General features: G+C 41.7%; 1 protein-coding gene across 6 annotated transcripts in view; it reads left to right on the top strand.

Moving 5' to 3' along the window:
- Positions 1-13,642: 13,642 nt before the first annotated feature.
- The window catches only part of RPS6KA3 (ribosomal protein S6 kinase A3), a 110,632-nt gene continuing 96,470 nt past the window's right edge, over positions 13,643-27,804 (top strand). For 3 of the 6 annotated variants that reach the window (XM_029240327.1, XM_029240328.1, XM_029240325.1), the window contains exons 1-2: positions 13,976-14,026; positions 17,787-17,828. In XM_029240327.1, the coding sequence (XP_029096160.1) occupies positions 13,994-14,026; positions 17,787-17,828 (75 nt within the window). In that variant the 5' untranslated portion in view covers positions 13,976-13,993. Of the gene's footprint in view, positions 14,027-17,786; positions 17,829-25,488; positions 27,485-27,804 lie in introns of those variants that run through there. The other 3 variants (XM_029240336.1, XM_029240329.1, XM_029240332.1) reach the window with 3 other exon arrangements.

Raw genomic sequence — 27,804 nt, 5'->3', positions numbered from 1 at the left:
TCAAAGAGGTACAGGAAAGGCTTTGTGGAGAAAGTGCATTGATGCTGAATTCATTCCTTCTCCCAAAAAGATTTTATTGGAAAAGTCCCAGCCCTCACAGAAGGTACAATCCAACAGGGAAGACAGACAATGAGGAAATAAAGATTTGAGAGTGGTGAAATCAAGATATAGGAATAGGGCCAATGGAGGCAGAGTGTAATGAGAAACGGGGAGAGTGATAGGGGATGAAGTCAAAGGGGTAGATAGGGTTCAAATTGTGTAAGACCATGTAGGCCATAGGAAGGATTTTGGACTCTAAGTGCTTTGGGAAGGCATTAAATGGTTGAGCAAGAGGGTGACATGATCTGGTTTGCATTTGTAAAAGTTCGCTGTGGCTGTAAGGTGGAAAAGGGATTGTAAGGAGATACGAGTAGGAGCAGGAACGCCTCTCAGGAGGCAACTGGAAGAGTCCAGGTGAGAGATCATGTTGTCTTAAATTTCAGTGGTAGCCAGAGGGCTAGAGAGAAGTGGATAGATTCAAGATCTACTGTGAAGATAGAGCCAAAAGATTTCCTGATGGATTGCACGTGGAGTGTAAGGGGACTAGAGCAATTAGAGATGATTCCTAGACTTTTGGCTTATGAACAGTGTTGACATTTATTGAGAAGGCCTGCAGAGGGAATGGGGCTGAGGAGGAAGATTAACAAGAATTCTAATTTGATCATGTTAAGTCTGAGATGCCCGTTGGACATTCAAGTGGAAATATCGAGTAGACATTTACACACACAAATCTGGAGCTCAGTGGAGGCATAAGGGCTGAGGCTATAGATTTGTGAATCATTAGCATATAGATGGTATTTAAAGCCATGGACCTAGATAAGATCAATAGGGAGAAAGTGTTGATCGAGTAGAACAGAGACCTAGGACCAAGTCCTGGGGCACTTTAAAGATGGATAACATTTTGATAGGTGGAGATGAGAAGGGCATTTAACAGGAAGGAACAAAGTGAACAAAAGCTCAGAGACAGGAAAGTGCTTAGCAGGAGTGGGGAAGCACGGGTGATCCATTTAAGAAGAACCTATAATAGATACCAAGTCCTAGATTTGGTCCACAGATTTTAGTGGAGAATCATGGAAGGCTTTAAATCTGTGGAATGATTCTGCTCCTGATAATGTGAGAGTAGCTCCTTTGTGACCACCCTTCTCTAGATAACAACTCTAAATGCTGGACAAGATTTTTTTTTAAATCTTACCTGAAGACACTGGAGAGCAAACAAGCAGGAAGGTATTGGGGGGTAGGGGTCAACACTTGACGGACAACATCAAATCTTTGTGAGTTTCCCATATTCATTTTACAGCTTTTTGCGTGAAGGCAAGTCCCAGTCTTCACCAAGGAGGGCGGCTAAGCCTGCATTCTTATTGGACTGAAGAACCAGAGGACAGTTTGGAGTGGGGAGGGGTGGGGGCAGGAATCTGTGAATGGAGAAAGACAGAAAGGGAGTAATTTAAGTTCCGTATTTAAACTTTGCCTAAATCTCTGGGTGATCTTGGAAGTACACAAGTACAGGGCAGACTCCAAGAAGCCCAGGTAAGGTTTTACAAAAAACAAAAAACAAAACTGAACTTTGATTTCAGCTGCTGCCCACCATGGGGGAGACAGTTTGGAATTTGAGCTCCGCCAAGGTAACTGCCTGCAAAAAACAAACCAGAAGATCCTTTGGAAGAACAGAACAGAATCCAGAATCTCTAAAACATGTCATTTACAGTATCCAGGATACAATCCCAAATTATTAGACATAGGAAGAAATAGGAACACATGACCCATACTCAAGAGAAAAAAAAAAAAAAAAGATCAGCGGAGAGAATCAGTGGAGATGACCCAGATGTTAAGATCAGTAGACATAAGGAAAATATGCTGGTAATGAATAAACCTGAGAAGTGAACTCATCATTCTGTATCTTAGAAGAATGAATCTAAAATCACTGTATGAGATTAATTGGAGGGTGCAGAGGCCAGAGATGTGAGAACAGTGAGGAAGTTTTGATGAGTGCGTAGTTCTACAAATGTAAAGTGAGGGAATATGGCAAAAAATAACTGAAAACTATCATCTGACTAAGGGAAGAAGTGAGAGGAATCAGAGACGGCACTGAGGTTTCAAGTATGGTTGACTGAAAGAATGGTAGTACCACCAACAGAAATAGAAACATCCATAGAGGATATAAGGCTTGAATATTGGATGACAAACCCAGGTTTCGAAATATTCAGTTTGGAGTGTTAACTTGATATCCAGATGGAGTATCCAATATGGAGTTCCAAATTCAAGGTAGAGCTGTGCAAAAGATCAGAGTCGAAGCTGGGGAGAGTGAGTTGGAGTCATTCAATACGGAAGTGATCACTGAAGTCCCTATAAAATTGGATTAGATCTCCAAGGGAGAATGAATATAGTTGAAAGAGAAGTAATATTTATTAGTTATCTATTGCTGCATAGCCAATCAAAAATGCTTAAGACAACAACCGTTTATCTAGCTCATAGTTCTGCAGGCTAGCAATTTGGTCTGGGTTCAGCTGGACATTTGTACTGGTCTCTTGTGGGCTCACTCAGTATCTGCCAGTAGAGCTGCCAAGTCAGCTTTGCTGACAGTTGTTGGAATTATGTCGAAATGGATTTTGATAAAACTCACCATTCAAACTGTATGACTCCATAATTGCTACATATGCATTATATAGAATGTACGTGTTTCAGGCCTCATCTGAGATGGCTCACCTCTGCTCCATATGCTCTCTCATCCTCTAATAGTTTAACCTAGGCTTGTTCACATGGGTTCCAAGAGAGCAAACAGATGTGTGTAAGACCTCTTAAGGCTCAGACTTGGAGCAAGTAACACATTGCTTCCATCTCATGCTATTGGCCAAAGCTAGTCATCAGGCTGTTCCAGATTCACGTAATAGGGAAATAAACTCTGCGCTTTGATGGGAGAAACTGCAAAGTCACATCACAAAGGGGCATGGATACAAAAAAGGGAATAATTTATGGCCACTTTGCAATCTACCACGTCATCAAAGAACTTTGAATTTGCACACCCACGTGCATAGTAGCATTATTCACAATAGCCAAGAAGTGGAAACAGCCCTAAGTGTCCGTTGACAGAAGAATGGATAAACAAACTTGTATGTACATGCAGTGGAATATTATTTGGCCTTAAAAAGGAAGGAAATTTACACATGCTACATATGGATGAACCTTGAGGACATTACGCTAAGTGAAATAAGCCAGCCACAAAAAAAGGCATATTATATGATTCCACTTATATGAGGATCTAAAGTAGTGAAATTCCCAGAAGCAGAAAGTAGAATGGCAGTGGCCATAGAGGAGAGGGGAGATTGGGAGTAGTTGTTCAAGAGGTACAGAGTTTCAGTTTTGCAAGATGAAAAAGTTCTGGAGATCGGTTGGTTGCATAATAATGTGAATATACGTAACACTACTGAACTATACACTGTAAAATGGATAAGATAGTACATTTTATTTGTTTGTTATCACAATTAAAATATTTTGTAGAAGATAGGACCTCAGACACAACCCATATCTTGGGGAGAGAAGGAAAAAGAGAACCAAAGAAAACCAATTTCGCCCAGTCCAGAACTAACAGAAACCAATCTAGCAAGTGGGGTTTGAAAATGGTTCTCTACTCTTCTGTTTATAAGGACCACTGTCAGAGAAAGCGTTTTAGAATTTAGCCTTTCCTCAGTGGAGGGAAGAGGAGACCAATCTGCTCATCTGACCCTCTTGTCTCCAGGATTCTGGAGTTTGCATGATTTTTCCAATTATCCCGGCTTAGAATAGCATGGTGGAAGTTCCAACCCCACTCTCACCTTCTTTTCTCATTCATACCAGCTGTATCTCCTGATCCTGGACCTCAATTCTGGTCTCTTGGTTTCACCTCAAATTGGTTATTCCCCATTAATAACACAATCTGCCTCCAATCCTTCTCAGAACCACTGCCCTGCCTGGCTCCCAGACAGCACACATCCCTAGGAGAGTGCTCCAAACTTAGAGTAGTTCTAAAGTTCTGTTGCACTCAGGGATTTGTTTGCTGTGGGCTGTCCTTTTGCTGTCAGAGAAGAGACAACCCTTCTGCCATTCCAGATGTTCACATTTGCCTGCTTCTGCCTTGCGCCCCGCTTCCTCACTCATTACACTCAGGATGTCTTGTGGCCAGACCTGGAGTCCTTCTTCTCACTTAAAGCTGCTGAAGATGTTAAAGTCAGGGAAATGGGCATTTCAAGAGCTGAATGGGATACCAAAGTTCAGTAAAATTTTAAAACCACCAAATTCCATCCATAATCCCATTTTGATGATTATCTCAAAAGTATATTTACAGTTGGTTTGTTCAAATCGGGATCCAGACAAGGTCCACACATTACATTTGGTTGTCTCTTTCAGTATAAAGCATCACTCCCTCCCCCCCCTTTTTTTTTTTTTTTGCGGTACGCGGGCCTCTCACTGTTGTGGCCTCTCCTGCCGTGGAGCACAGGCTCCGGACGCGCAGGCTCAGCGGCCATGGCCCACGGGCCCAGCCGCTCCGCGGCATGTGGGATCCTCCCGGACCGGCGCACGAACCCGTGTCCCCTGCATCGGCAGGCAGACTCTCAACCACTGTGCCACCAGGGAAACCCCCCTCCCCCTTTTTATTCATTCCATTGATTTATTGTAGAAACCGAATCAACGAAACCTGCAGAATATATCACACTCTTTATATTTGTCTACTTGTTTGCCTCTGGTGTCGTTTAATTTCTCTAACCCCCTTTTTCTCAAAGACAGAAGTTAGCTCTGGAGCAGTACTGTTCAATAGAACTCTCTGCCACAGTGGAAATGTTCTATAATGTGTACCGATACCATAGCCACTAACCACATGTGAAAATTGACACTTGAAATGTGGTTAGTGGGACTTAAAAACTGAATTTTAAAATTTTATCATATTTAATTTAAATGGCCACCTGTGACAAGTGGCTGCCATATTGGACAGCACAGCTCTAGAGGCTTAATTGAATTCCATTTCAGGTTTTTGGAAAGAATACTTCATAGGTGGTCTTATATGCTTCCTATTGCATGACAGAGGAGGCTTACAGTGCTTGGCTGTGCCATATATTTTGATGCTAAGATTGGTCATTGTGTTCAGGTGGTGATAGCCTGATCCTTCCAATTTCAAGTTCTCCATCCACCTTTCATCTAATGGCTTCATTCATTTACAATTTTTGCCTGAATCAGCTTCTTCATTATGGTTTTCAAAATGGCACTTTTCTAAGTCTGTCATTCCTTCGATATAATTCTGTAAAGAACTTTCATCAACTAATATTACATGGTTGGCCTGAAATACTGTTTATACAAGAAAAGGCATGATAAATCCTTAATTATTTCTCTTTAATTGTCATTAATGACTGGAGAAAAAGGCAGGTGTCTTGCATCTATGCAAAGGTGCTGGGATTTTATCCTGAGGTAAGAAAAGCCGCTGTGGGTTTTAAGCAAGGGATAAATAAGATGGGATTTTCATTTTAGGAAGCAACTGTTGGCCATAGTGTGGAGAACTGGTGAAAGCCTGGAAGGTTCTAAAGGGAGCTGTCATAATACAGGCCGGATATGGCAAACTCTGGGGTGGTGGAATAGGAGAGTTTGACAGAATCCAGATAGATTAGAAAGGAGAATCAACGAAATCTAGCTGTCAAATAACATAGGGGATGGAGGCGAGAGGAAGTGTGGTAGGATGACAGGATAAACCCTTGATTTCTAATCTGGTGAACTAAGTAGATGATAATGCCAAAAACTACCTTGAGAAATACAGGAAGAGAAGTAGAGGCAAGTTACTTTCTAAAGGAGAAACTATATGGCTCAAATACAGACCTCCCAGACAGAAGGACAGATTTAGGATGCTACAGCATTTTTTTTTTTCCACTTCAGTTTAGTAAATAACAGTGAGTGCATACTATACTTGTCGGGGAGGGGGGGGATTGCTCATATAGAGTTGTCTGGATTCCAGAGATAAGAATCAGGGATTATTTTTGTTAGCAGTAAGTGTTTAACCTGAAGAAATTAAATTCTAAATTCTATTCCTAGTCCATTTTAAAACATATTTCAAATTCTTCTCTATCATTATTTTTTGCCCTATTACTTACAGAGATGCACCTACTATTTTAGAAATTCCTTAGTAGAAGATGTAGTGTTTTCAGAAGTAAAAATGCTATGCAAGTGTATAAGCAAAAATCTTCTCTGTGCTGTAGCAGTTTGCTAGGACTGCCATATGAAGCACGACAAACTGGGTGGCTTAAAACAACAGAAAGTTATTGCTCACAATTCTAGGGACTAGGAGTCCAAAATAAAAGTGGCAGCAGGGCCATGTTCCATCTGAAACCTGTGGGAGAATCCTTGCCCCTTCCTAGATTCTGATGGTTTGCCAGCAACCTTTGGCTTGTTGATGCGTTATTCCAATCCTCTGCCTTTACATGGCCTTCTTCTTATAAGGCGAACAGTCACATTGGATTAGGGGCACACTCTACTCAAGTATGACCTTATCTTAACTGATTATATCTGCAATGACCTCGTTTCCAAATAAGGTCACTTTCTGAGGTACTGGGTGTTAGGACTTCAACATATCATTGTGAGAGTGGGGTGTAGGGTGGGCAGAATTCAGCCTGAAACAGTGGTCTAAAGACTCATGATGAACTATGGAAGGGAAAGTTTTCATTTGAAAATTATCTCCTTTAGCATCCTTTCAAAAAGCCTTACATTACTCTTTGGAGAAACTAAAACTTATTTTCTTTTTTTCAAAATGATATTCACAGAATCTTGCTGTCTCCACCAAGGTGAAATAAAGAATAAGAAAGCAACATGACATGCAGATATATTTAATAAGGATGCTTTAAGTACTTATTTGACTATATCTTATGGTACATTTTCCCCAAGCATTTTCCTGAATTTTTTGAAGGAATTAATTATAGTGAAAAACATTCATTCTTTATCACAATAAAACACTTTTGCTAACAAATACCTATTGTTAGAAAGAAACAATGTATGCAAACCATTTAACAGTTTTTAAGTACTCAATAGCTGTTAGCTACTATTAATATGTATTTAGTATTTTTAGGATTGCAATGATGATTATAGAGGTTAATATAGGACTTCCCTGGAGGTCCAGTGGTTAAAACTCCGTGCTTCCAATGCAGGGGGCATGGGTTCAATCCCTGGTCTGGGAACTAAGATCCCACGTGCCACACGGTACGGCCAAAAAAAAAAAAAAAAAAAAAAGGTTAATATACATGAAACACTTATAATAGTGCCTGACACATAGTATGTATGAAATAAATGTCTATCTATTATTGTCAAGATCACCATCATTAGATAAGATGGTGAAGTGTCCAAAACTGCCAATGCAACTTCTAATTGGTTTATTAACTGGCTTACACATACACTCAACATTTGCATATAGTTTCATTCGGTGGGGTTTCTTTAAATTTTGTGTAATCTATAGAATTCATCCCTTATTTAGTAGGCAATTGTAAGTTATTTAAATTTGATTTTTTAAAATAAAGGAATTCCTTAATATTTATATCTCCCCAAAGTATTTATTTTATTTACTAGTCACCAGGAACATGACTTGAAAACAAGCTACTGAAATCATAAGTGAAGTGTTGTTTGATGAAAATGTACTTCATTTACAAATATGGCATTATTATCCACAACCAGTTTTTCCAGCACCAGACCTGATTTGACACTGCCCCATTCACATAATTTTTCACACATCTTTGTGATTAAAGCTTCAGATTTCCCAAACATAGAGATCTGAGGTTCATTCGGTGGTCAAGGAATCAAGTTCCATTTGATGCCATAGCTTTCCCCAAAGTCACTTCCCCAGTTGAGGTCTGGTCATAGACTGATCTTAAATGCAAGTCGCTAAAAAAGTTAGCATATTTTTTAAAGAATCTTTTCTAGCTGCAGACGCAAATCTACATTCAAAAGCACAAATATAAACTTTAAAAATAAGAAGCGTAACCACAATAACAGCCACGTTCCAAAGCAACAGTTCCATAAAGTTTGGGTTTTTGTTTTTTGGGTTTTGGTTTTTTTCCATAGTGGTGAGTAGGAACTGGTGGTTCTTGGGTTTTTGTTTCAAAATGGTTTGTGGACTGAAAAAAAATTTGAGAACCACTGCTCTAACCAACCAGACTAAATTGATAGTTATAAAATGGGAATGTTTATCCTCTGAAGGAGTACTTTATACTGCGATTTTTGGTTAATGTTAAAAGCAGTCGTTTTTAATATCAGTTTGAAAATGAAATTTTAATGTATTATCTCCCTCTTATGAATTAGTGTTTATAAACAAGAACATTTAGTGGGTCTTTTCTGTTCTAGTAGAATGAAAGCTGGAGGAAAACAGTAGCTTATTAAAGCTCCAAGAATGGGTTCTTAGTTCCTTGTCAAGTCTCAAAGCCCCATAATTCTTTCTCTTCTAACAACTCCGAAACAAACTGACACCTCTAAGGATTAAACATTTTGGAAACCAGTAAAAGAAAACATTAAAGCATGTCTGACACAGACCTTTCCTCCATACTTCCCTGTTCCTCCAGTCCTCCCTACATAAGTATGAGTCAGGTAATGTTAACTTTGAATCATACATTAGTTAGTTTCCTTTGAGCATTACGTAAACAAAGTTGTGATCATAGCCTATGAGGCAACTGACCTGTAATCATTTGCATTTCAACATATGTGGCTTGAAAAACAGAACAGGACGTTACCCTACATGCTCTTTTATTTGAATTCCACAGGAAGTTACTCACAGTTTCTTTTTTGTGTGTGTGTGATACAAGAGTGCCCTAAAGAAATAGATGATACCATAATGAAATGCTCACACAACAAATGGAAAGAAATAACTTTTAGGAGTGAAGTATTTGAACTGCATTATATATGCAGGAATACTCCCTTTCTGAAGCTCATAACAATAGCTCCATTTATTGAGTGCTCTTCCTATGTGGCAGGCACTGTGCTTTATGCTTCTCAGACATTATTTCCATTCAATCTTCCTCAAAATTCTACAAGGTAGGTGTTATTATCATATTTTCTTTTTTTTTAATTTACTTTTAAATTTTATTTCTTATTTTTGGCTGCGTTGGGTCTTCGTTGCTGTGCGCGGGCTTTCTCTAGTTGCGGCGAACGGGGACTACTCTTCGTTGGGGTGCACGGGCTTCTCATTGCGGTGGCTTCTCTTGTTGCAGAGCATGGGCTCTAGGTGTGCTGGCTTCAGTAGTTGTGGCACGCGGGCTCAGTGGTTGTGGCTCGCGGGCTCTAGAGCGCAGGCTCAGTAGTTGTGGCGCACGGGCTTAGTTGCTCCGCGGCCTGTGGGATCTTCCCGGGCCAGAGCTCGAACCCGTGTCCCCTGCATTGGCAGGTGGATTCTTAACCACTGCACCACCAGGGAAGTCCCTATCCTATTTTCAGATGAGGAAAACAAAGCTTATTTTGCCAGTATCTACTGAGCAACTATTATGTACCAGACCCTGTTTTAGGCCTTTAAGTTGAAGCTTAGAGATGTAAAGGAAACTGGAGTTTGGACATAGGCCTAGCTCTGCTCTTATCATGATCCCATACCACCTTACCCTGAAGAATGTTAAACGTTTCAAGTATTTGTATCATAGATTGTCTTCCCCTTAGTTCCTTCCAGATTTTATTAGCATCTTTCATCACATGCAACTCCAGAATCATTGAACTTTGTATCTGCAGGAGAATCTAGAGAAGATCTTACATTTTCCAAAATTTGAATTGTCGTAAAAAACATGTTCGAATAGGTGTAGAAGAATTTGTTGTCTCTTAAGATGTGTGTCATTCAGGAAGATATTCTTAATAATTTTTACTTGGGAAATTTCAAAGGAAAGATGAAACTCATACACACAAAAAAATATGTCACCACATATTTTGTTTAATTATTGTCTTGTGCAAGATAAAATTTGAGCCTAAGTTTTATCTTTCTTTCTCACTGGAAAGAAATAGTTAAATAGTCTCTAGTGATTACTTTTTCTTTTTTGTATGAAAAGTAAAAATGCTCAGATAATGTAGAGGGAAAACACTTGTTTCAGAGGGGCACTGACGATTACACTTTGTTTTCTATAGGGACAAACCTATAGCTGTGAGTATTGGTTGTATATGAGGTAGAGATTGTGCCATGAGCCATAGTTTAGTCATCTTGTAACTTTTCCAGACTGATGTAACTCCATTTTTTGAACAAATGTTATTTTGTTAAGTAAATGCCCATTTGAACTTGTATACAAAGGTTATAATTATAGCAGGAAATTGTTGGGGACAGAGGAGGTTAAATCTGGTTGTCCTGTCATACAGCAGGAATCATTTCTTGGAAATCTAGTCCAGATTTTCGACTGAGGTTTGCTGTTTCCCTTTGCTGTAGTTTCAAGTAATAACTTTCCAATATTTTGGTTCTGACTGAGAGACTTATGTATGTGTTGGGGGGAGGGGTACAGAATCAGTAGGTAACTGAATCCACCCTTTCTGCTGATTTTGCACAGAGGAGCCCAAAAAGACAGTGGAATGTGAGGATATCACTTAACATTACAGGACTTGTAGGAACATATAAAAGGCTCAATGCTAACGCAGCACTGTCCTGTAGAACTATAATGCCAATCTTGACAAGTAAGCCACGTATGGAAGTATACATTTTATAGTAGCCACATTTTAAAAAAAAAGTGAAAAGAAACAGGAAATTAATTTTAACAAAATATTTTATTTAACTCAATATATTGAAAGTATCATTTCAACTCATAGTCATTATAAAATTATTAATGAGATACTTTACATTCTTTTTTTGGTACTAAGCCTTTGAAATCTGGTGTGAACTTTACACTTATAGCACATCTCGGTAGCGACCAGCCAACCTATTTTAAATGCTCAAGAGGCTCCCATATTAACCCTGCACAGGTGCTCTCTAGAGGCAGCTATTCTTTGAATACCTAAGAGTTTTCCTTTCTTAAACACGGGGGAAAAAAAAAAGTAATCCTGCTCAGGGCAATATCACCTTCTATGTTCAAATAACTCTTTTTGTTGCCACCTGCAAGAAAAATCCCCCAGCCTCATTTGATTTTCCCAAATTCTCCCAGCCAGAGTGAGTGGTTGCACCACTCTTGGATTTAATAAATGAAAAAACGAAAAAAGTTTATTGTTAACCAAAAGGAAAAAAATGTGCTTTCTTTTCTTTTTGGGCAAAAGGAAGGAGAATAGTGTTTTCCCGAATCAATTCACATACTTAACAAGTTGATCCTATGTGCGAGACAGCTGTGCTAGTGGTACTTTAGCCCATTATTAAGTTCACTTAATGCTTAACTCCTGCAATGTGACCACTGTTCACACTACTTTTACAGATCAATTCGCTGTTTTAAAAGTTATTCCTGTAGTTCTCAAGGTAAAAGGAAATGAATAAAAATTGATACCGAAATCAACTTTTCAGTATACAGTTCGATTTATTTTTAAAAAGGTTAGTTCACCCTTTGAGCGGCGTATTTAGCGCTGGACAGTGTTAGACACAGTAACTCTTTTCAACTATGTATGTTTTTACTAAAGAAAGAATGTTAATTGGAATAATTGATCACCGTTGGGGGGTAATTTACCTTAAAGTAACCAAATTGACCAACTTCTTTTCGCTGTAAGGAATGGTAACGTGGCTTTGCAATATAAATGAAAGATAAATTAGGCACTTTGTACACAAATGAAAAACAATACACAACTCCTTATCTTCAAACTTCTGCAAGCTGGTTTTACCGTCAGGAGTTACAGAGACGGTGGCTGCCAAATTAGCTGAGTTTTGGGTCCAGATTGGATTTGCAGCACTTGAATCAGCATGTTGGGGGAGGTGACAAAATCACGAGCTCAGTCCTCCCCACCCCCACCCAAGAGACCACGCTGAGCCTGCCCAGATGTTGCTCAACCCTGAGCTGTCCCCCTGAGTCCAAGGCTGCGGGAGAGGGCGCGCAGCGAGTATTTCCGGCCGCCTCCTCAGGCTCCCTGAGCAGATGGAGCCTGTTCAGGTGGCCGCGAGGCTCCCGGGCCTCGAGCCTGTGCCCAGGGGCGCGCAGGCGAAGGCAGCAGAAAGAGCCTAACACCTGCCTCTCTCGGCCCAGAGAGAAACCTTGCACCGCCCGCGCAGACCTGGCCGGCTAGGTGTGGGGCTCTAATCTCATCCTCACACCTGCGTTAGGGAGGGAGGCCAGGGCTCTCCAGGTGTGCGGGTCCCGGGAGGATGAAAGGAAGCTGTTAAAAGGCGTGCACCAGGAGCGCAGCGGGGGTCGCGCTGTGGTCGCCCGGCGTGGGAGGACCGGGACGCCTGGGCCGAGGCCTGAGGGGATAGAGGCACTGGCCGGCCTGGAGATTTCCCTTTACTTTTTTCCTTCTCCTTGTAGGGCGGTTAGCCGATCGCTGCGGTAGCTTTCCACTCAGCCTGGGGACTTTTACACAATTCTGCCCGGACGCACTGAGCTCGCCGCGGCACCTGGCGCGGGGAACAGGGGGTCGAACCCTCCGCCCCCTCCCCCCAACCCACTCCAGACGCCCAGGCTTCTCTCCTCAAGTTCTCCCCGTCCTCGGCCCTCCGTTGCCTTCTGGGGGTTGGGTTTCCTTAACCTAGGGCTTCCCTATCTCGGGCGGGAGGAGTTAGAAGCTCTCCCTCTCCCCCCTCCTCCACCCACCGCCAGCCTGATTTTTAATCTAATCTTTTATTTAAAGTCAACAGAAGAGCAGGAACCCCGGGCTCCTGCCAACAAGATATTTATAAATAATTCCCCAACCTCTGCAGAGAGGGGCAGCCTTAAAGAACCTCCTTGTTTTCTCCTTCGTGAGGGATTTAGGCAGCGGAGACCCGGGGAGGGGGCGCGCTTGGAGGGTCGGGCCTGAAGCCCCAGGGTTCTGCGGACTTGGGGCGGGGGGTCGAGTCATGCAAGACAAACTAATTCCAAATATTAAAAATATAACACAAGAGCGTCAATTTGGAAAGCCTTGACTCAAACCGAGAGCCGAACCCCCAGGCGGCTCCGGGACACATACCCTTCCGTGTCCCCGTCGTGGGGGGTGGAGGGGCAGGTGAATGCCCATCGTGTGACCCTGGGAGAGGGCGGGTCCTGGGCCACTACGGGATGTGCCCATAGACTTGGCGCGCCCACGTGCACCCACGGAAGAATCGCGCCGAAAAGACACCCGACGCCCCCTCCCCGGGTCCTCGGCACTGTACTGCGCCCCCTGCGCCTCGCCCATCTCTCTCCCCAGCTGGGCGGGGACCACTCCTCTGCATCCCCGAGGAGCCTTCAACCTGCTCGGACTCGCGGCACTTAGAAACTCCAGCCTTTCGCACCTCTTCCCTTTTCCCTCTTTCCCCCACCTCCAGCCGACGCCCCCAGATCTCTCCCGCTCGCCCTTCCAGAAAGAAGGCGAGGCCCAGAAGCAGTGGCTGGGGCGAGGAAGGAGGGACTAGCGGAGCGCCGCGGCCAGGGGCGTGTCTTCCCAGGCCCCGCCCCCGGGTGCGCGCGGCGGTGGCGGCGGCGGCCGAGCCTCGCTCTGAGAGACAGGTATCGCTTAGGCGCCATGTTGTGAGCGGAAGTAGCGGAGCGCGCGGGGGCTGCTGTTCTGCTGGGAGCGGGCGCGGGAACCGGCGGGGGGGCGGAGCTGTAGTCCCGGCGGCGGAAGGAGGAGAGGAAGAAAGGGGCAAGACCCGGTGCCCGGCAGCGGCGCGAGGCTCTCGCTCGGCGCGCGGGCGTCTCCAGCCGGGCGCGCGGCGTTCGAGGGTCGGTGTCGGCGCCGAGCCCTCTCCCGGGCAGCCGCCGCTACTGCTGCAGCTGCTGCCGCCACTGCTGCCGTGTGGCTCGGGCGGCGACGGAGCGGGGCCGGCCGCGGGGCGGGCGGGGAGGGAGGAGGCGGTGAAGGCGGCGGGCCGGGGGGGAAGATGCCGCTGGCGCAGCTGGCGGACCCGTGGCAGAAGATGGCTGTGGAGAGCCCGTCCGACAGCGCTGAGGTGAGTGCAGCCGGGCGGCCGGGGCCGGCGCGCCCCCTCCCCGCGCCCCCGCCAGTTCGCTCCCCTCCCGGGAGCCGACCACTCGGCCCCTTCCTCTGCCGCTCGCGTCTCCCCTTGGTTCGGGATTCCGGTTTGGATAGTTGGGGTTGATCTATTTGCTCTTCTGTTCCTCCCACCCGCACTCTCCCCTCCCTTCCCTCCCTCGGGGGGCTGTGGTGTGGTGGCGCGTGGGGTTTGGAGTGGGCGCCGGGGCTCTGCAAGAAGCCGATTTTCATCAACTTTGCGTGGGGGGAGCGGGAGGCGCAGCGGGGGCTGGCGAGGAGTTGGGAAGTTTGGCCCTGCCTGGTCGGGGGCTTCCCTGGACCCCGGTGACTTTGGGGGATGCGGGAGGGGTGTGGATTGGGTTCGCTGGGGAGAGGGGACTCTCGAGTCCGGCCGGGGGAGGGGTTGCCCCGGGGAGCCGGGCGCGCGGGGGCAGGAACGGCCCAGGGCAGGGGTGGTGACCTGTGAGGGTTTCGGGTAAGGGGTGCGGGACAGCCAAGGGTTTTTGCCCACCCCCCCATCTGCCGCAGCGGTTTCTGCTGCTGTAAGGGAGAGAGTGGAAGCCTGAGGTCCTCCATCCCCCCCCCCCCTGCCCCGTTTCTGAGGTCCCTGAGCTCGAGGACCCCGTCCCTGCGAGTTTAACTTGAGTTTCCTGTCCACGGAGGTGAGAGGGTGGTATTCAAGGAGATCAGCGGCCGCAGTAAAGGGGTTTCTGGTTTTCCTTGTCCGCGATCTGGTGACCGTCCCTGAGATACCCACCCGAGTGACCCAAACACTATACCTAAACAGGGCAAAACAGACTTCGCCCGACTCTTCGCAGCCGCCCCTGTCCCAGAACCAACTCGGGGTCTGCGAAAATAATCCAGACAAGACCCATTCCAGGGCATCAGCGCTCCTCTCCGGAGCGGAAAATCAATTCCTGATGGTGGCGCGTCTGTGATTCTTCCTTCTTGACTTTTTGCTGTCTTCTATTCCCCACAGCGGACTTTGGGGGATTACAGGATGATAGGCTGCGTGTGTGTAATAGTTACTGAGCGAGTGACCCCATTTCTGGAAAGCATGACTGAAGCGCGGGGGTGGAATGGGACAGGCTCTGATGAGTGGTGTACTTGGCGGCAGCCGCTGCCCTGCCGGCCTCCGCAGTGTGAGAGGTGGATAGGGTTACTGGTTACGTCAGTAAGACCGAGGCTCAGTTTGATCTGAGATGCGGGACACTTGCATTCTCGGGTAGAATGGAGGGGGAGGCGGACGGGGATCAGTTCAAATCACTTTGCACTTTTTCCCTAGTCACCTCCGCTGCTGTATAAAATGTTTACTTGCTCTCTCTTTATCGCATGCAGAATTGTAATAGTGCTTACGGTTGGTGCTTAGTATTTTGCGACTTGGATCATATTTTTAAAACCTAAACGAAACGCTGCTCTTCAATAGAAAACACATTAATAGATGTTTCCTGAAAAAAAATTTTTTAAAGGAAATCTACGAGAATTTCATTTAAAATTGTTAGCCAGTGTAATAGTGTGAATTTTTTGTAAGAAAATCAAATTTAGAATGTTTAATCATCTTTGGAATTGGATAGTATGAAACATAGTGCTCCCGGGGCTCTTTTCATTCATTTTTTTCCTTCAGAAAAAATTTTGCATTAAGTAATATAGCTAAAAGGTTATATTAAGTAATATAGCTAAAATGTGTTCTCAGAGTGCCAACCTTGTGGAAAGAAATTGAATTTGCTTTGAGCCTGATTTTTAGATGCAAACGTTAACATTTGCAACTCGTAATCAGTCCACACTTCTGCTTGGCACGCATCAGTGTGTTAAAAAAAAGTCATTTAAAATTCCACCTGATCCTTTTTCTATATAGCATACAATTGGATAAAGAAAGCACAAAGCTAATGTTTATTTAGCACTTACTATATGCCAGATACTGTGCTCATGCTATTTCATTTTATCCTTCCTATGACCCAACAGAGTAGGATTATGGTCCCCATTGTTACAGATTAAGAAACTGATCTCAAAAGTTAAGGGCACAGAGATTATAAATAGTAAATGGCAGAGCCATAATTCAGAGCCAGATGGATATAATTCATGTGCTTTGCTTTATGCTAGGGTAGCTGTTTCAAATCTTTTGTGGAAAAAAATCAGTATAAATAAGTAAACCGGTAGTTAGAGGTCAAGTATTTTTCAAAAACAATTATGGTATTATAAGATGTCTCATTTGTTAAAGCCTGGTTATTTCAGTTACTGTCATGGTTTCCAGAACCTGGCAGATAGGTTCCCACAATTTGCCATTTTCAAGTAATTTTCTTGATATTCTGGCATAAGGTATGTCAGTCAGAGCCAGTGTTGCCTAGATTTATTAAAATTAGATTTTAACAAATTGCCTTTAGATATTTATTGCCTTTGGTTGTTCAGCTGTTTCAAGTAAATTACTTCTGATGCAAATTTGGAAATACTGAAACCAGTAAGGAAAAGGTTGAAAATTTTCATTTGGAAGTCTGATATTGAACTTAATATTATGCTTAGCGTTATGCCATCTCCTCCTCAGTAAGTTCTTATCAGTGAATAGTTGTATTTTACGATTTTTAAAAAATAGTCATGTGAGTAAAAACACCAGATTGTTTCTCTTCAGGCTAAAAGATTTCAGGGTTGATCTCTATAGAAATTTACATTTATGGTCTCTTCCCTAGGAGACTGTGAATTCTTCAAAGCTGAGACTTCTTTTTTTTTCTCTGTATCCTCAGCTCTTAACACAGTGCCTGGCGCATACATAGTATAGGCCCCCTAGATGACCGACGAATTAATTATGAAGGTCAGGAATAGGGTAATTATCAATTTTATCTCTGTTCTTATCATTTTAATCTTACATTGAAATATGAGCAATCTTAAAAGAACTGAGTACCTCACTAAAAGTACAGGCAGTTTCTTCATTCCTTTACATGTCTTCTTGACCTCACATGGGTCTCATGGTGCTCAAAACAAAAAAACCCTTGTGGTTGAACTCAAACATGGGTCAAAACATGATAGGCTAGAACTATGCCAAATGTTTAAAGAAGCAAATTTAGAATAATAAAGGAAGTACTATGTAAGCAAAGTCAAGGTTGGTACAAGATTAAAAACAAAATAGCTTCCTAAATAGTCCAGGTGAATTCAGAACTCTTTAATGAGTTAAAGACGCTAGTGTGTTTTTGAATATTTGACTGTTTAGGAGATGGATATCCAGGGATTGTGGCTATTCTTTTCTACAAACTCTTGCCACTGCTGTTAGGGACATTTACTGGATCATAAACCTGACCTAAAGTGACACGTTTTTCTCATTTTTAGTAAAGATATATTATAGTAAATGTAAATATGAACAATTTTCAAAAATAATAAAATTAAGGAGGTTCTTTTTGCTTTATAGAAATGTGTTATGTAAAAATAGCTACCTCGAATTCCTTTAAATGACAGGTTCCATAGTGCATTGAAAAATATTAACTGTATAAATATTTTATTTATAAAAAATGAGACCCTTGTTTTGGAAACCATCTTCAGTGGGTGTGCAACCATTTTTAACCTCAAAGATTTTATTGGATTCTGTAATATTTCCACTGTATCAATATTAGATTTCTTATGTTTCATCTGTAGGGAAAAACATTCTATTAAAGTGTGATCTTTGATTTTGAAAAAATAATGTTTTATTAAGTTTCTTTTCCTTTTCCTGTTTCATTTTTACCACCTTTCAGGTTTTTTTCTTTCCCCCAAGTGAAGATCTGAGGAGAGGACAGGTATTGTTACATGTCAACTGTCGAGTAACTGTGACACACTATTGAACACTTTGTTGTTTTCAGTGATTATAATATCAGTTTTTGTTAAACTAGAATTTAGGAAGGTTTGCGTTATTTTGGAAGCTTGATCCTATACTGATGGGGTTAATCCAAAATGAGAAACTTCTTTGATACATTTAAATTTTAAGATAAAGAGGGAAACTTATCCAATTAAAGAAACAAGTATAGGCGGACTTTGCCTTTTCATTAGTATGTTTCTGGAAATCACAATAAGTATGTCTTATTTTTATATAAGAAGAGTGGCATAATTGGGATGTGCACTCTTGACCAAGGACATGACATTCAGTAAATTATAGAATGATCAAAAATATAGCAGATCGGGCTTCCCTGGTGGCGCAGTGGTTGAGAGTCCGCCTGCCGATGCAGGGGATACGGGTTCGTGCCCTGGTCCGGGAAGATCCCACATGCCGCAGAGCGGCTGGGCCTGTGAGCCATGGCCACTGAGCCTGCGCGTCCGGAGCCTGTGCCCCGCAACGGGAGAGGCCACAATAGTGAGAGGCCTGCGTGCCGCAAAATAAATAAATAAATAAATAAATAAAGCAGATCATTTCTCAGAAGTCTGAATTGCAGAAGAGTTGTTCTAAAGATTTTTTAAAATTTATCATCCACTAAAAAATTTATACCATTGTGATCGTTGAGAAGATTTGCTCTAGAGTTCCGTGTTCAGGGACATGTGATCTTCCAGGCTGTGAATGATGGATGACGTCAAGTGGCCCAGTTTGTCCAGTGCACACTGGATGCTTTAGACCCAGTGGTTCAGATTACAGTGTACAACAGTGACATCTTGGTGGTCTCTTGGTAATGCATGAGTGTGATAGTGCTCAGTTGTTTATGTGTTTTGGTGAATGACAAGTTTTAAAGCATTGGAATGCAATCGAGCAAATGTATATTTTACACATCCCGTTCCCCATTTCACGTAATAGAAAGAAAAAACAAGCAGTTGCATTTTAATACTTGGCATTAGATTTATCGCACTCCCCCCCCCCCATCTTTAGGAGTTGATACAGTTTCCTGTGCCTTTCTTTAATCTGGGACAGTTATCAAATCTCAGATACTCTGGTTTTTCAATTTAATACCAAATAGCATAGAAGCAAAGATAAAACAACTGTAAATTTTAATTGTTAAGTAAAATGTGTCAAGTTAACAAAACAAACACAAATATACTATATTCGTTGTATAAAACAGGATAAAATGTATCTGTGTAGAACATAACTATCATTTAATACATTTGGCTATTTTAAGCAAATACATTAGTTACTAGCAATTAAATATTTCAGTTTTACTTATTCTATTTTGTGGGATAATTTGGATGTATGGCAAAGTGTTAAAGTACATAAACTTTGGAGCCATGAAGACCTGGGTTTGAGCCCTGTCTCTGCCGCTTAATATCTTTGTAATCTTATGCAAGTTATTTAATGTCTCTATGCTTCAACGTCCTAATCTGTAAAATAGGCATGAAAATAATATCTACCTCATGGGGTTGTGGTGAGAATTGAATGATAATATGTGTAAAGCACTTGGGTCAGTACATGGTTTGTATTTAATAAATAATAGTTATAATGAATCATCTCTCAAACAGCAGTGTCTTAGGAAGTTCTGTGTTTTTCCTCTGGGGTCATTTTTCCAGAATCAAACAGAACAATTAAAAATGGTTTGTTTGGGGCTTCCCTGGTGGCGCAGTGGTTGAGAGTCCGCCTGCTGATGCAGGGGACATGGGTTCGTGCCCCGGTCCGGGAAGATCCCACATGCCGCGGAGCGGCTGGGCCCGTGAGCCTACGCGTCAGGAGCCTGTGCTCCGCAACGGGAGAGGCCACAACAGTGAGAGGCCCGCATACCGCAAAAAAACCAAAACGAAAACCAAACAAACAAAATGGTTTGTTTGATTGATCTGTTTTAAAGAGAACCTTTAGAATATCTGAATATAACTGTAAGGGTAAGGTGAACAGAAATCTCTTGAATCTTATCCTTTTTTATATTGTTCCCCTCTTCAATATTGTCTTTAGAGGGGGGAAACACATAAAAAACATTTTGAAGAATATGTGCGGAAGAAGGAAGAAAAGAAAGTATGTTCATATCTCAACATTGCTCAAATTGGAAGCCCTCTCACAGTCCACGGCATGTCGTTGTTTAATCAGCAGTGGCTTTTTTCTCTTAGTGATATATAAGATAATAGTATATCTCACACACGATGGTGTCTTATAATTGTTGAAATATGGTATACCCTATATGTCAACCTCTTGAAGGAAGTGTGTCTCTGAAGAAATAAAGTCAATATATAGCATCAATAGGTAGAATTTTAACTTACTTTCTAAAAAGTACCAAAACAAAATGTGCACACCTTTTTATATTTTAGGATCAGTTCTGTTAATTTCATTTTTTAGGGACAGAAATTAATATGGCACACTTCCCTCCCCATTACTATAAACACATTTATGTTGGTTATTTGAATATGCCATGAGTGACTGGCTTTTCCTGTCTAGAAATACAATCCTTTGGTTTTTGTTCTGTTATGTGATACTGGTACTTAAGGAACTTTCAATAGTCCATATGGTATTTTCAGCTGAGAAGTCTCTGAAAATTTTCAAAGTGTGTCTGTGCCCCAACAACCACCTTCTCCCTCCAAAAAAACCAACCAAAGGAGCGTGACATAATCGAGTAAATTTGGGGATTGTGGAATTAAATGAGATCTGACCAATGTCTTTACTGCATAACATCTTAGAACTTTTAAGATGATAATGTACATGCTGAATCTGCAAAAAGGAAATAGCTCACAGCATTTGAGACTTGATGTCAGCACCCATTTTTTATGAACCATCTATTGAAGTCTCAGAGGACACAAGTGCTTTGCAGAACACAGTTTTGGAAAGTCTGATAACTACAGTAACATGATCCAGTATTGCCTGGAAACAAGCTGTTAATGTTTAATTGACTGTATCAAATCTTTTTTTCTGTAACTGTCAAACGAGTTTTTGTTTCATTTTGAATTGGAGTCTTTCTAAATTAATTTGTGTAACAATTTTCCATCTTAATAGTGGACTAAAAATTTAAATGCAGTAGTTTAAATAAAAGTTTGAAATAATTTAAACTTTTAAAATTCAGTGTTTTGAAAGGTAATGGTCATATTCTACCTTAATATCAAGCTAATTGCCCCTACTAAATGGCTCCCTCATGGACTTACTCTGTAATTTACTTTTAATATTCATAGTTTTTAAAAACTCTTATCATTTGCTATTTTATGCTGCTGTCAATCTGTCTACTTCTCCCATTCTTTTTTAATTAATTGCTTCAAACTTGAAGTTACTAGAAAACAGCTAGGATTAATGACATTTTGATGCAGCTGTTTTTAACTTGGGAACATTGTTACTTCATCTTTAAAAAAAAGTTTACTTACAGCTTACCAATGATGTAAAATGACTTCCTCACCCTTTTTCTGATCTCTGCCCATTATATACACATACCTCTGGAGTCAGGGGTATTCGAGGGGCGTATTACCTACTAACAAACAGTGATTTTATGCTTCAGCATACCATAACGGAATAGCTCAATTACTGGCATTACCTACTCTGAATATGTACCTTCTTCTCTTGAAGGTGTCAGCTAGAAAGGAACGTGAAAGAACTAAAGATCAGGAGGCTAGCCTACTGCCCCACCTGGAGTCAGCTCTCCGCATTGTCTTTTGGAGGGTATTTTTGTGTTTTGTTTTGTTTTTTCATGAAATAGTGCTAGTTGCCTGAATATTAGATAATCCTACATTTATGTGTAAATCCAAAAGCACTTTTATACTTCCTATCAGTCTTCCCCTCTATTAGTATAAACAGAATTACAGCAGTAGCATAACTTAAATCAGATTTTCCCATCTTAACGAATACTCTATCCATGGTTTCTTACATACCTTAAAAATTAATTGTTTTATCCACCATGTTAATTGATTTTTATAATCTTACATATGATGATGATCTCATCTTCATGTCTGACCTGGTCATCTAGATTTCTGTGAGCTTGCCTCTAATCCTTTGGCCCACAAAACTTGTTATCGGAAACTTGGTTCAGTCATTTGATATGTGTTAGAAGCAGATGGCAAATGATAGCCTGAAACAAAAGTTCATTTTGACATTAATAGATTGAAGTGCACCTCAAGTGCAATGTTTTGGGAGAAATCTTCACTCCAGAAATCTTGTAGAATCTCTACTAAAAACCTCAGTTACCCAGGATGTTATTTCACGTCTTCACATTTAGGAGCAGAGGAGTCTACCTGAAAAGAATATAAAATAACAGGAAAGATTCACTTAAAAAAAACCCAGCTTCTAGATGGGTACCATTCAGTAGCCACTAGCCAGCCACATGTGTGGCTACTGAGCACTTGAAATGTGGCCAGTATGGCTGAGAAACTGAATTTTTAAGTTAACTTTAATTAATTTAAATTTTAATAGTCATCTGTGGCTATTGGCTACCACATTGAACAGCACAGTTCTAGATTATAGAATTAGCACAAACTGAACCCTTTTTTCTACACCAGTGTTTTTCAACTCTACCTTTTCTTACTTGTAGTTTGAAATTAATAGGCTAAAGCTTTTTCTAAATGAAAAATATATTTAATATGCTGTTTCAAATTATGTTTAATCAGCTTCGTCTTGTCTCTCTTCTACCGTGAAGATTTTGATAAGCCCTCCTAAGTGGTACATGCCCCTCAAATAACCATTCTGCACTTTCTACAACTTTACTAACTTTACAGTGACATTTCTCATTCAAGTGATAACATCGAAGCATTGAGGAAATTTAGCTATCAGAATTGGTGCATTTTGTTCACTATACTATTATTTCCCAGCTAATTAATACTGGGAAAGTAGATTGGTTCATCTTGGAGATTAACATATACTGAATGCCCTCTCTGACTAGACGCTTTGTGTATATCAACTTGAATGAGGTAGATGTAATTAACCTCAACTTACAGGTGAGGAAACTGAAGCCTAGAGAGGTTAAGTAACTTGTTCATGGTTGCACAGCTATTAAGTGGAGGAGGCAGGGTTCAAACACCAGGTCTCGCAGATTGCAATCCCACTGATTTTCCACTAGACTGCCCTGCTTTGGTTGAAAACAGCGTAGAGGTGAGTGACTCGGTCTAGATGACATCTCCTCCTATGGGCAAAAGGGTCCAGGTGGTTTGTATTGAGCAGGTGTTTTCATGGGAACGTACAGGGAGACTTAGAAAAGCAAAATTGATATTACTCTCCAAATACAGCATGGGTAAAATAAGCTTTTGTGAGCTGGCCTGAGAAACAGCATCGTATGGGAAATTTTTTTGAGATTTCTAAACAACTATCTTACAAGTGAGAATTTGAAACAAAAACTACTGTACTTGAAAAAGGGGGTTTGTCCAGATGTAACTTAACACCTCTCCATACAGAAGCCCCTAGGTGTGTGCTTGAGTAACTGTGCTCTGTTTTTTAATTGCAGCTTATTAAATCATTACCTCTTTATATTTGCATCTTCTTTTCAGAAAAATGTATTTGACTTTCCCTCAGAGTACCAGAAAACAGGATGTGGCACAACCTGAAAAAGTTGCCAATTATCTTGCTATAGTAAAAGAAAAGGAAATTTAAAGAAACGTTGATCATTGGTGACTTTTCCCCCCCTTTGGGTTTTTTAATTCTTAGGTTAAATAGCCCTAGTTAATCTTTTTAAAAATTGAGATATGATTTATATACCACAAAATTGTACCCTTGTAAAGTATACAATTCAGTGGTCTTTAGTATATTCACAAAGTTGTGCAACCATCACCACTATCTAGTGCCAGAAGATTTTCATGACCCCCCAAATCCCATACTCATTAGCAGTCACTCCCTATTCCCTCCTTCCCCCAGCCCCTGGCAACTAATGATCTAATTTCTGTCTCTGTAGATTAGCCTATTCTGGACATTTCATGTTAATGGAATCATATGATATGTGGCCTTTGTGTCGACATCATTCACTTAACATAATGTATTCAGGGTTCATCAATGTTGTAGCATGTGTCAATGCTTCATTTTTATGGCTGAGTAATCTATTGTGTGGTTATAGCAGTTTTGTTTATCAATGTATCTGTTGGTGGACATTTGGATTGTTTCCATTTTGGGGGTATTATAAATAATGCTGCTGTGAACATTTGTATACAAGCTTTTATGTGAACATGTTTTCAGTTCTCTTGGGTGTTTGCCTAGGAGTGGAATTGCTGTGTCATATGGTAAGTCTATATTTAATATTTTGAAGAACTGCCAAATAGTTTTCCAACTTGTTTGTATCATTTTACATTTGCACCAGCAATGCACGAGGGTTTCAGTTTCTCCACATCCTCACCAACACTTGTTATTGTTTTTTTCATTATAACCACCCTAGTGTGTTTGAAAGTGGTATCTCATTGTGGTTTTGATTTACATTCCTCTAATGACTGGGAATGTGAAGGATGTTTTCATGTGCTTATTGTCTGCTTGTATCCATAGTTCTCGTGCTTATTTTGCTGCTGATTTAGGGACTTAAATGGAGTTTCGCTCTAATGCTGATATAGAAGATCCTTATCTGTGTCATGTTATATACATAGTTCTCAGAAAACTTAGTTTCAGTTTGCACTTTTAAAAGATTTCCTTTATTTTTAGATGTGATAAATAAAAAGCTTTTTCTAGAACAATGGCTTTCCAGTTGGGTGAATAGAGCCCTACTTCACCTGGGCCACACCTTCTCCCAGCCAGAACAGAGTTTCTAGAGGAACACAACAAAGAGTTAAAAGATTAATTATAAAACAAATTATACAAAGAAAGCAAAAATTGAGGCAGTGATATTTTTCCTTACAGTCTCCTCAGTCTTCTTATACTATTCTATAGTTTCTTATTTAAAGCAAGAGTACAGGAATTAATTGAAGGTCAGTCAAAACAAAAAGTCTAGAATCTCTGAAATTAAATATAAGTCAACAAATAAATGAATTTTCAAGGATCCATCTCTTAAAGTGAGATATACAGACGTTTCATTTAAAGTAGTGAAAATGCAAAGCAAAACCCCTGTTGGCCTTCTTTCCTTCAAGTTCCTCCTGGCTCTTGGTATAATTCAAGAAAAATAACTATCACAATGGATGTTGATAGCAGTAAGGGGGCTTACTTAAAGAGAGAAATGTCACAGGCAAGTTAAAAATAAGATTTGCCTTGGATTATTAAAAAGAGGAGCTCAAAATGAGTTTTAAAGTGATCTTTTCCCCCTGGCTGTTCTGAATTTGTGTGGTATAGTACTAGGTGATAATGAATGAGATAGAATTCTTTCCTTTGGAATATTATAGTGTGAAAGTACTGAGGTGGACAGGCAGTTGAATAACATGAAGCAAGCTAAATTAGCCAGGAATGATATAAACATAATAGGAACTTTAGGGGAAAGTTCTGATCTATGATGTTATATAGCAGTTTTCCATAGTGCATTTTTAACCATAATGTAGAAACCTAGAAAATAAATGTCATTACCCCAAACACCCAGTAAAGTTTCTTTTAACACACACACACACACACACACACACACACACACACGCAGAAAATGTTATTTTCAACATAAAAATTAATCACTAGGCGGAGACTTCTGGTTCTGCCAAGATGGAGGAGTCCTTTTCCTCCTAGGTCTTCCTTTACAACTAAAACACCTAAGACATCACAGCAAACAAGTACAGGAACACTCTGAAAGGTGGCAGTTGGAAAGCAGACTGCCTACAGACTTTGGGATTAAAGGAATGACACAAGTAGTGAGTTCCCTGGGTGTTCTTATTGCCTCCCATATATCCTGGACAGGGTGTTTTAAAAGCCTCCAACCTGGAACCACCAACAGGCGCAGACAAAAAGGGTTCCAAGAAAAGCCTGTTCTCTTTAGCCAGATGACTAAAGAAAGGGTGGGCTAACAACAGTAAACCTTTTTGACAATACCCACCCTACTGTAGCCAAACACCAACAGAAAAACCCCACCCTGCTTCTAAGAAGCAAGTAGCAGTGCTTGGATTCCTCCACCCAGTGGTGTTGGCTGGGCAGATCAGGGACCTAATCGCCCTTTCTCCCCTTCGCTGCCTAGCAAAAACAAACAGCACTTTGATTCCCCCTGCTCGGTGGCTTTGGCAGGTTGTGCAGGGACCTGATATTCCCTCACCACCACCCCTGTCACACTCCCTACAGAAGGAGGTGGTGTTCTCACTAGGGTAGTGTCAGTGGGGTCCAGCAGCCAATTGAGTCTCCACTCCAACCTGGAAGCAATGAGACATAACAAGGTGGTGTGAGGTAGGACTAGTCCCCACTAAGCCTCCCCCCGCCCTGTGTCAGTGAGGTCCACCCTCACCCAGCATCAACAAGGCAGAACAAGATGGTTGGAGGTGGCCTGGTCAACGCTGCTTCCCCCCTCCGCTGATGCAGTAGGGCCCAGATGCCACCCCCATCTGGCATCTACAAGGTGGAACAGAGTGGTAGATGGCAGGGCTGATTGGCACCCCACTTCTCCCTCTCCCCTCTCCTGTTGTCAGCTGGGCCTTTCAGGGAGCTGAAGTCTACCTTGAGCTCCGCTGAACTCTGCTGAACTCCACTCTACCCTGCAGCAATGAAGCAGTGTGAGTCAGCCCTCCACTTCCCGTCTTCCTATTGTCAGTAGGGTCTGTCAGGGAGCTGAGCTTGCGCCCCTGCTCAGAGGCAATGAGGTGGTATGGGTTGGTGCCCCACTTTCACTGGGAACAAGAGTGAAGCTGAACTTCCATCCCACCCATCTGCAAAAAAGCAGTGTGAGTCATTGCTCCACTTTTGCCAGGGTGGTGTTGGCGGAGCCCAGCAGGAAGCTGAACATACACACTCACCCTGCCCTCACACTACACCTCAACTGGTAGACTGCCTGCTAAAAAAGATTAAATAGGATCCAGAGTCTTAAAATCTCCAAAATGTCCATTATACAGCTGAAGTTCACTTACACTAAGACCCAAGAAAATTGCATCATGAATGAGAAAAAAGGCACCAGATACCAGCACGGAGATGCTTCAGATATTGGAATTGTCTGACAAGGATTTTAAAACAGCCATCATAAAAATACTTCAGTGAGCAACCACAAACACATTTGAAACAAATGAAAAATTAGTCTCAGAAAAGAAATAAAGTAGAAAATGGACACTTTAGAACTGAAAAATGCAATAACTGAAATAAACTTACTACATGGGCTCAATAGAAGAATGGAGGGACTTCCCTGGCAGTCCAGTGGTTAAGACTCTGTGCTTCCACTGCAGGGGGTGCGAGTTCGATCCCTGGTCAGGGAACTAAGATCCCACATGCGGTGCAGCCAAAAAAAAAAAAAAAAAAAAAATGGAGGTGACTGGAAAGAATCAATAAAATTGAAGATAGAGCAATAGAAATTACTCAATCTGAATAGCAGAGTAAAAATAAACTGAAGAATAAATGGAGTGTCTCAGGGGCCTGGGAACATTAACAGAAGATTTAATATTCATGTCACCACAGTTTCAGAAGCAGAGAAAAAAGGTGGACTTGAAGAAATAATGCCTGAAATTTCCCCAGTTTGGCAAAAGATGAAGCCTACAGATTCAAGAAGCTGATTGAACTCCAAATAAGGTAAACTAAGGTAATCCACACCTAGGCACATCAAAATCAAACCTTCAGAAATGTGAACTTGTTTAATGGGTATAGAATTTTAATTTTGCAAGATGAAAAATTCTGGAGATTGGTTGCACAAGAATGTGAATATACTTTTTTTTTTTTTTTTCTGTATGCGGGCCTCTCACTGTTGTGGCCTCTCCCGTTGCGGAGCACAGGCTCCAGACGCGCAGGCTCAGAGGCCATGGTTCACGGGCCCAGCCGCTCCGCGGCATGCGGGATCTTCCTGGACCAGGGCACGAACCCGCGTCCCCTGCATCGGCAGGCGGACTCTCAAC

This window comes from Monodon monoceros, unplaced genomic scaffold, assembly GCF_005190385.1.
Source record: "Monodon monoceros isolate NGI ecotype Baffin Bay Population unplaced genomic scaffold, NGI_Narwhal_1 Super_Scaffold_22, whole genome shotgun sequence".
Lineage (NCBI taxonomy): Eukaryota > Metazoa > Chordata > Mammalia > Artiodactyla > Monodontidae > Monodon > Monodon monoceros.
This window is presented reverse-complemented; position numbering and strand designations above follow the sequence as displayed.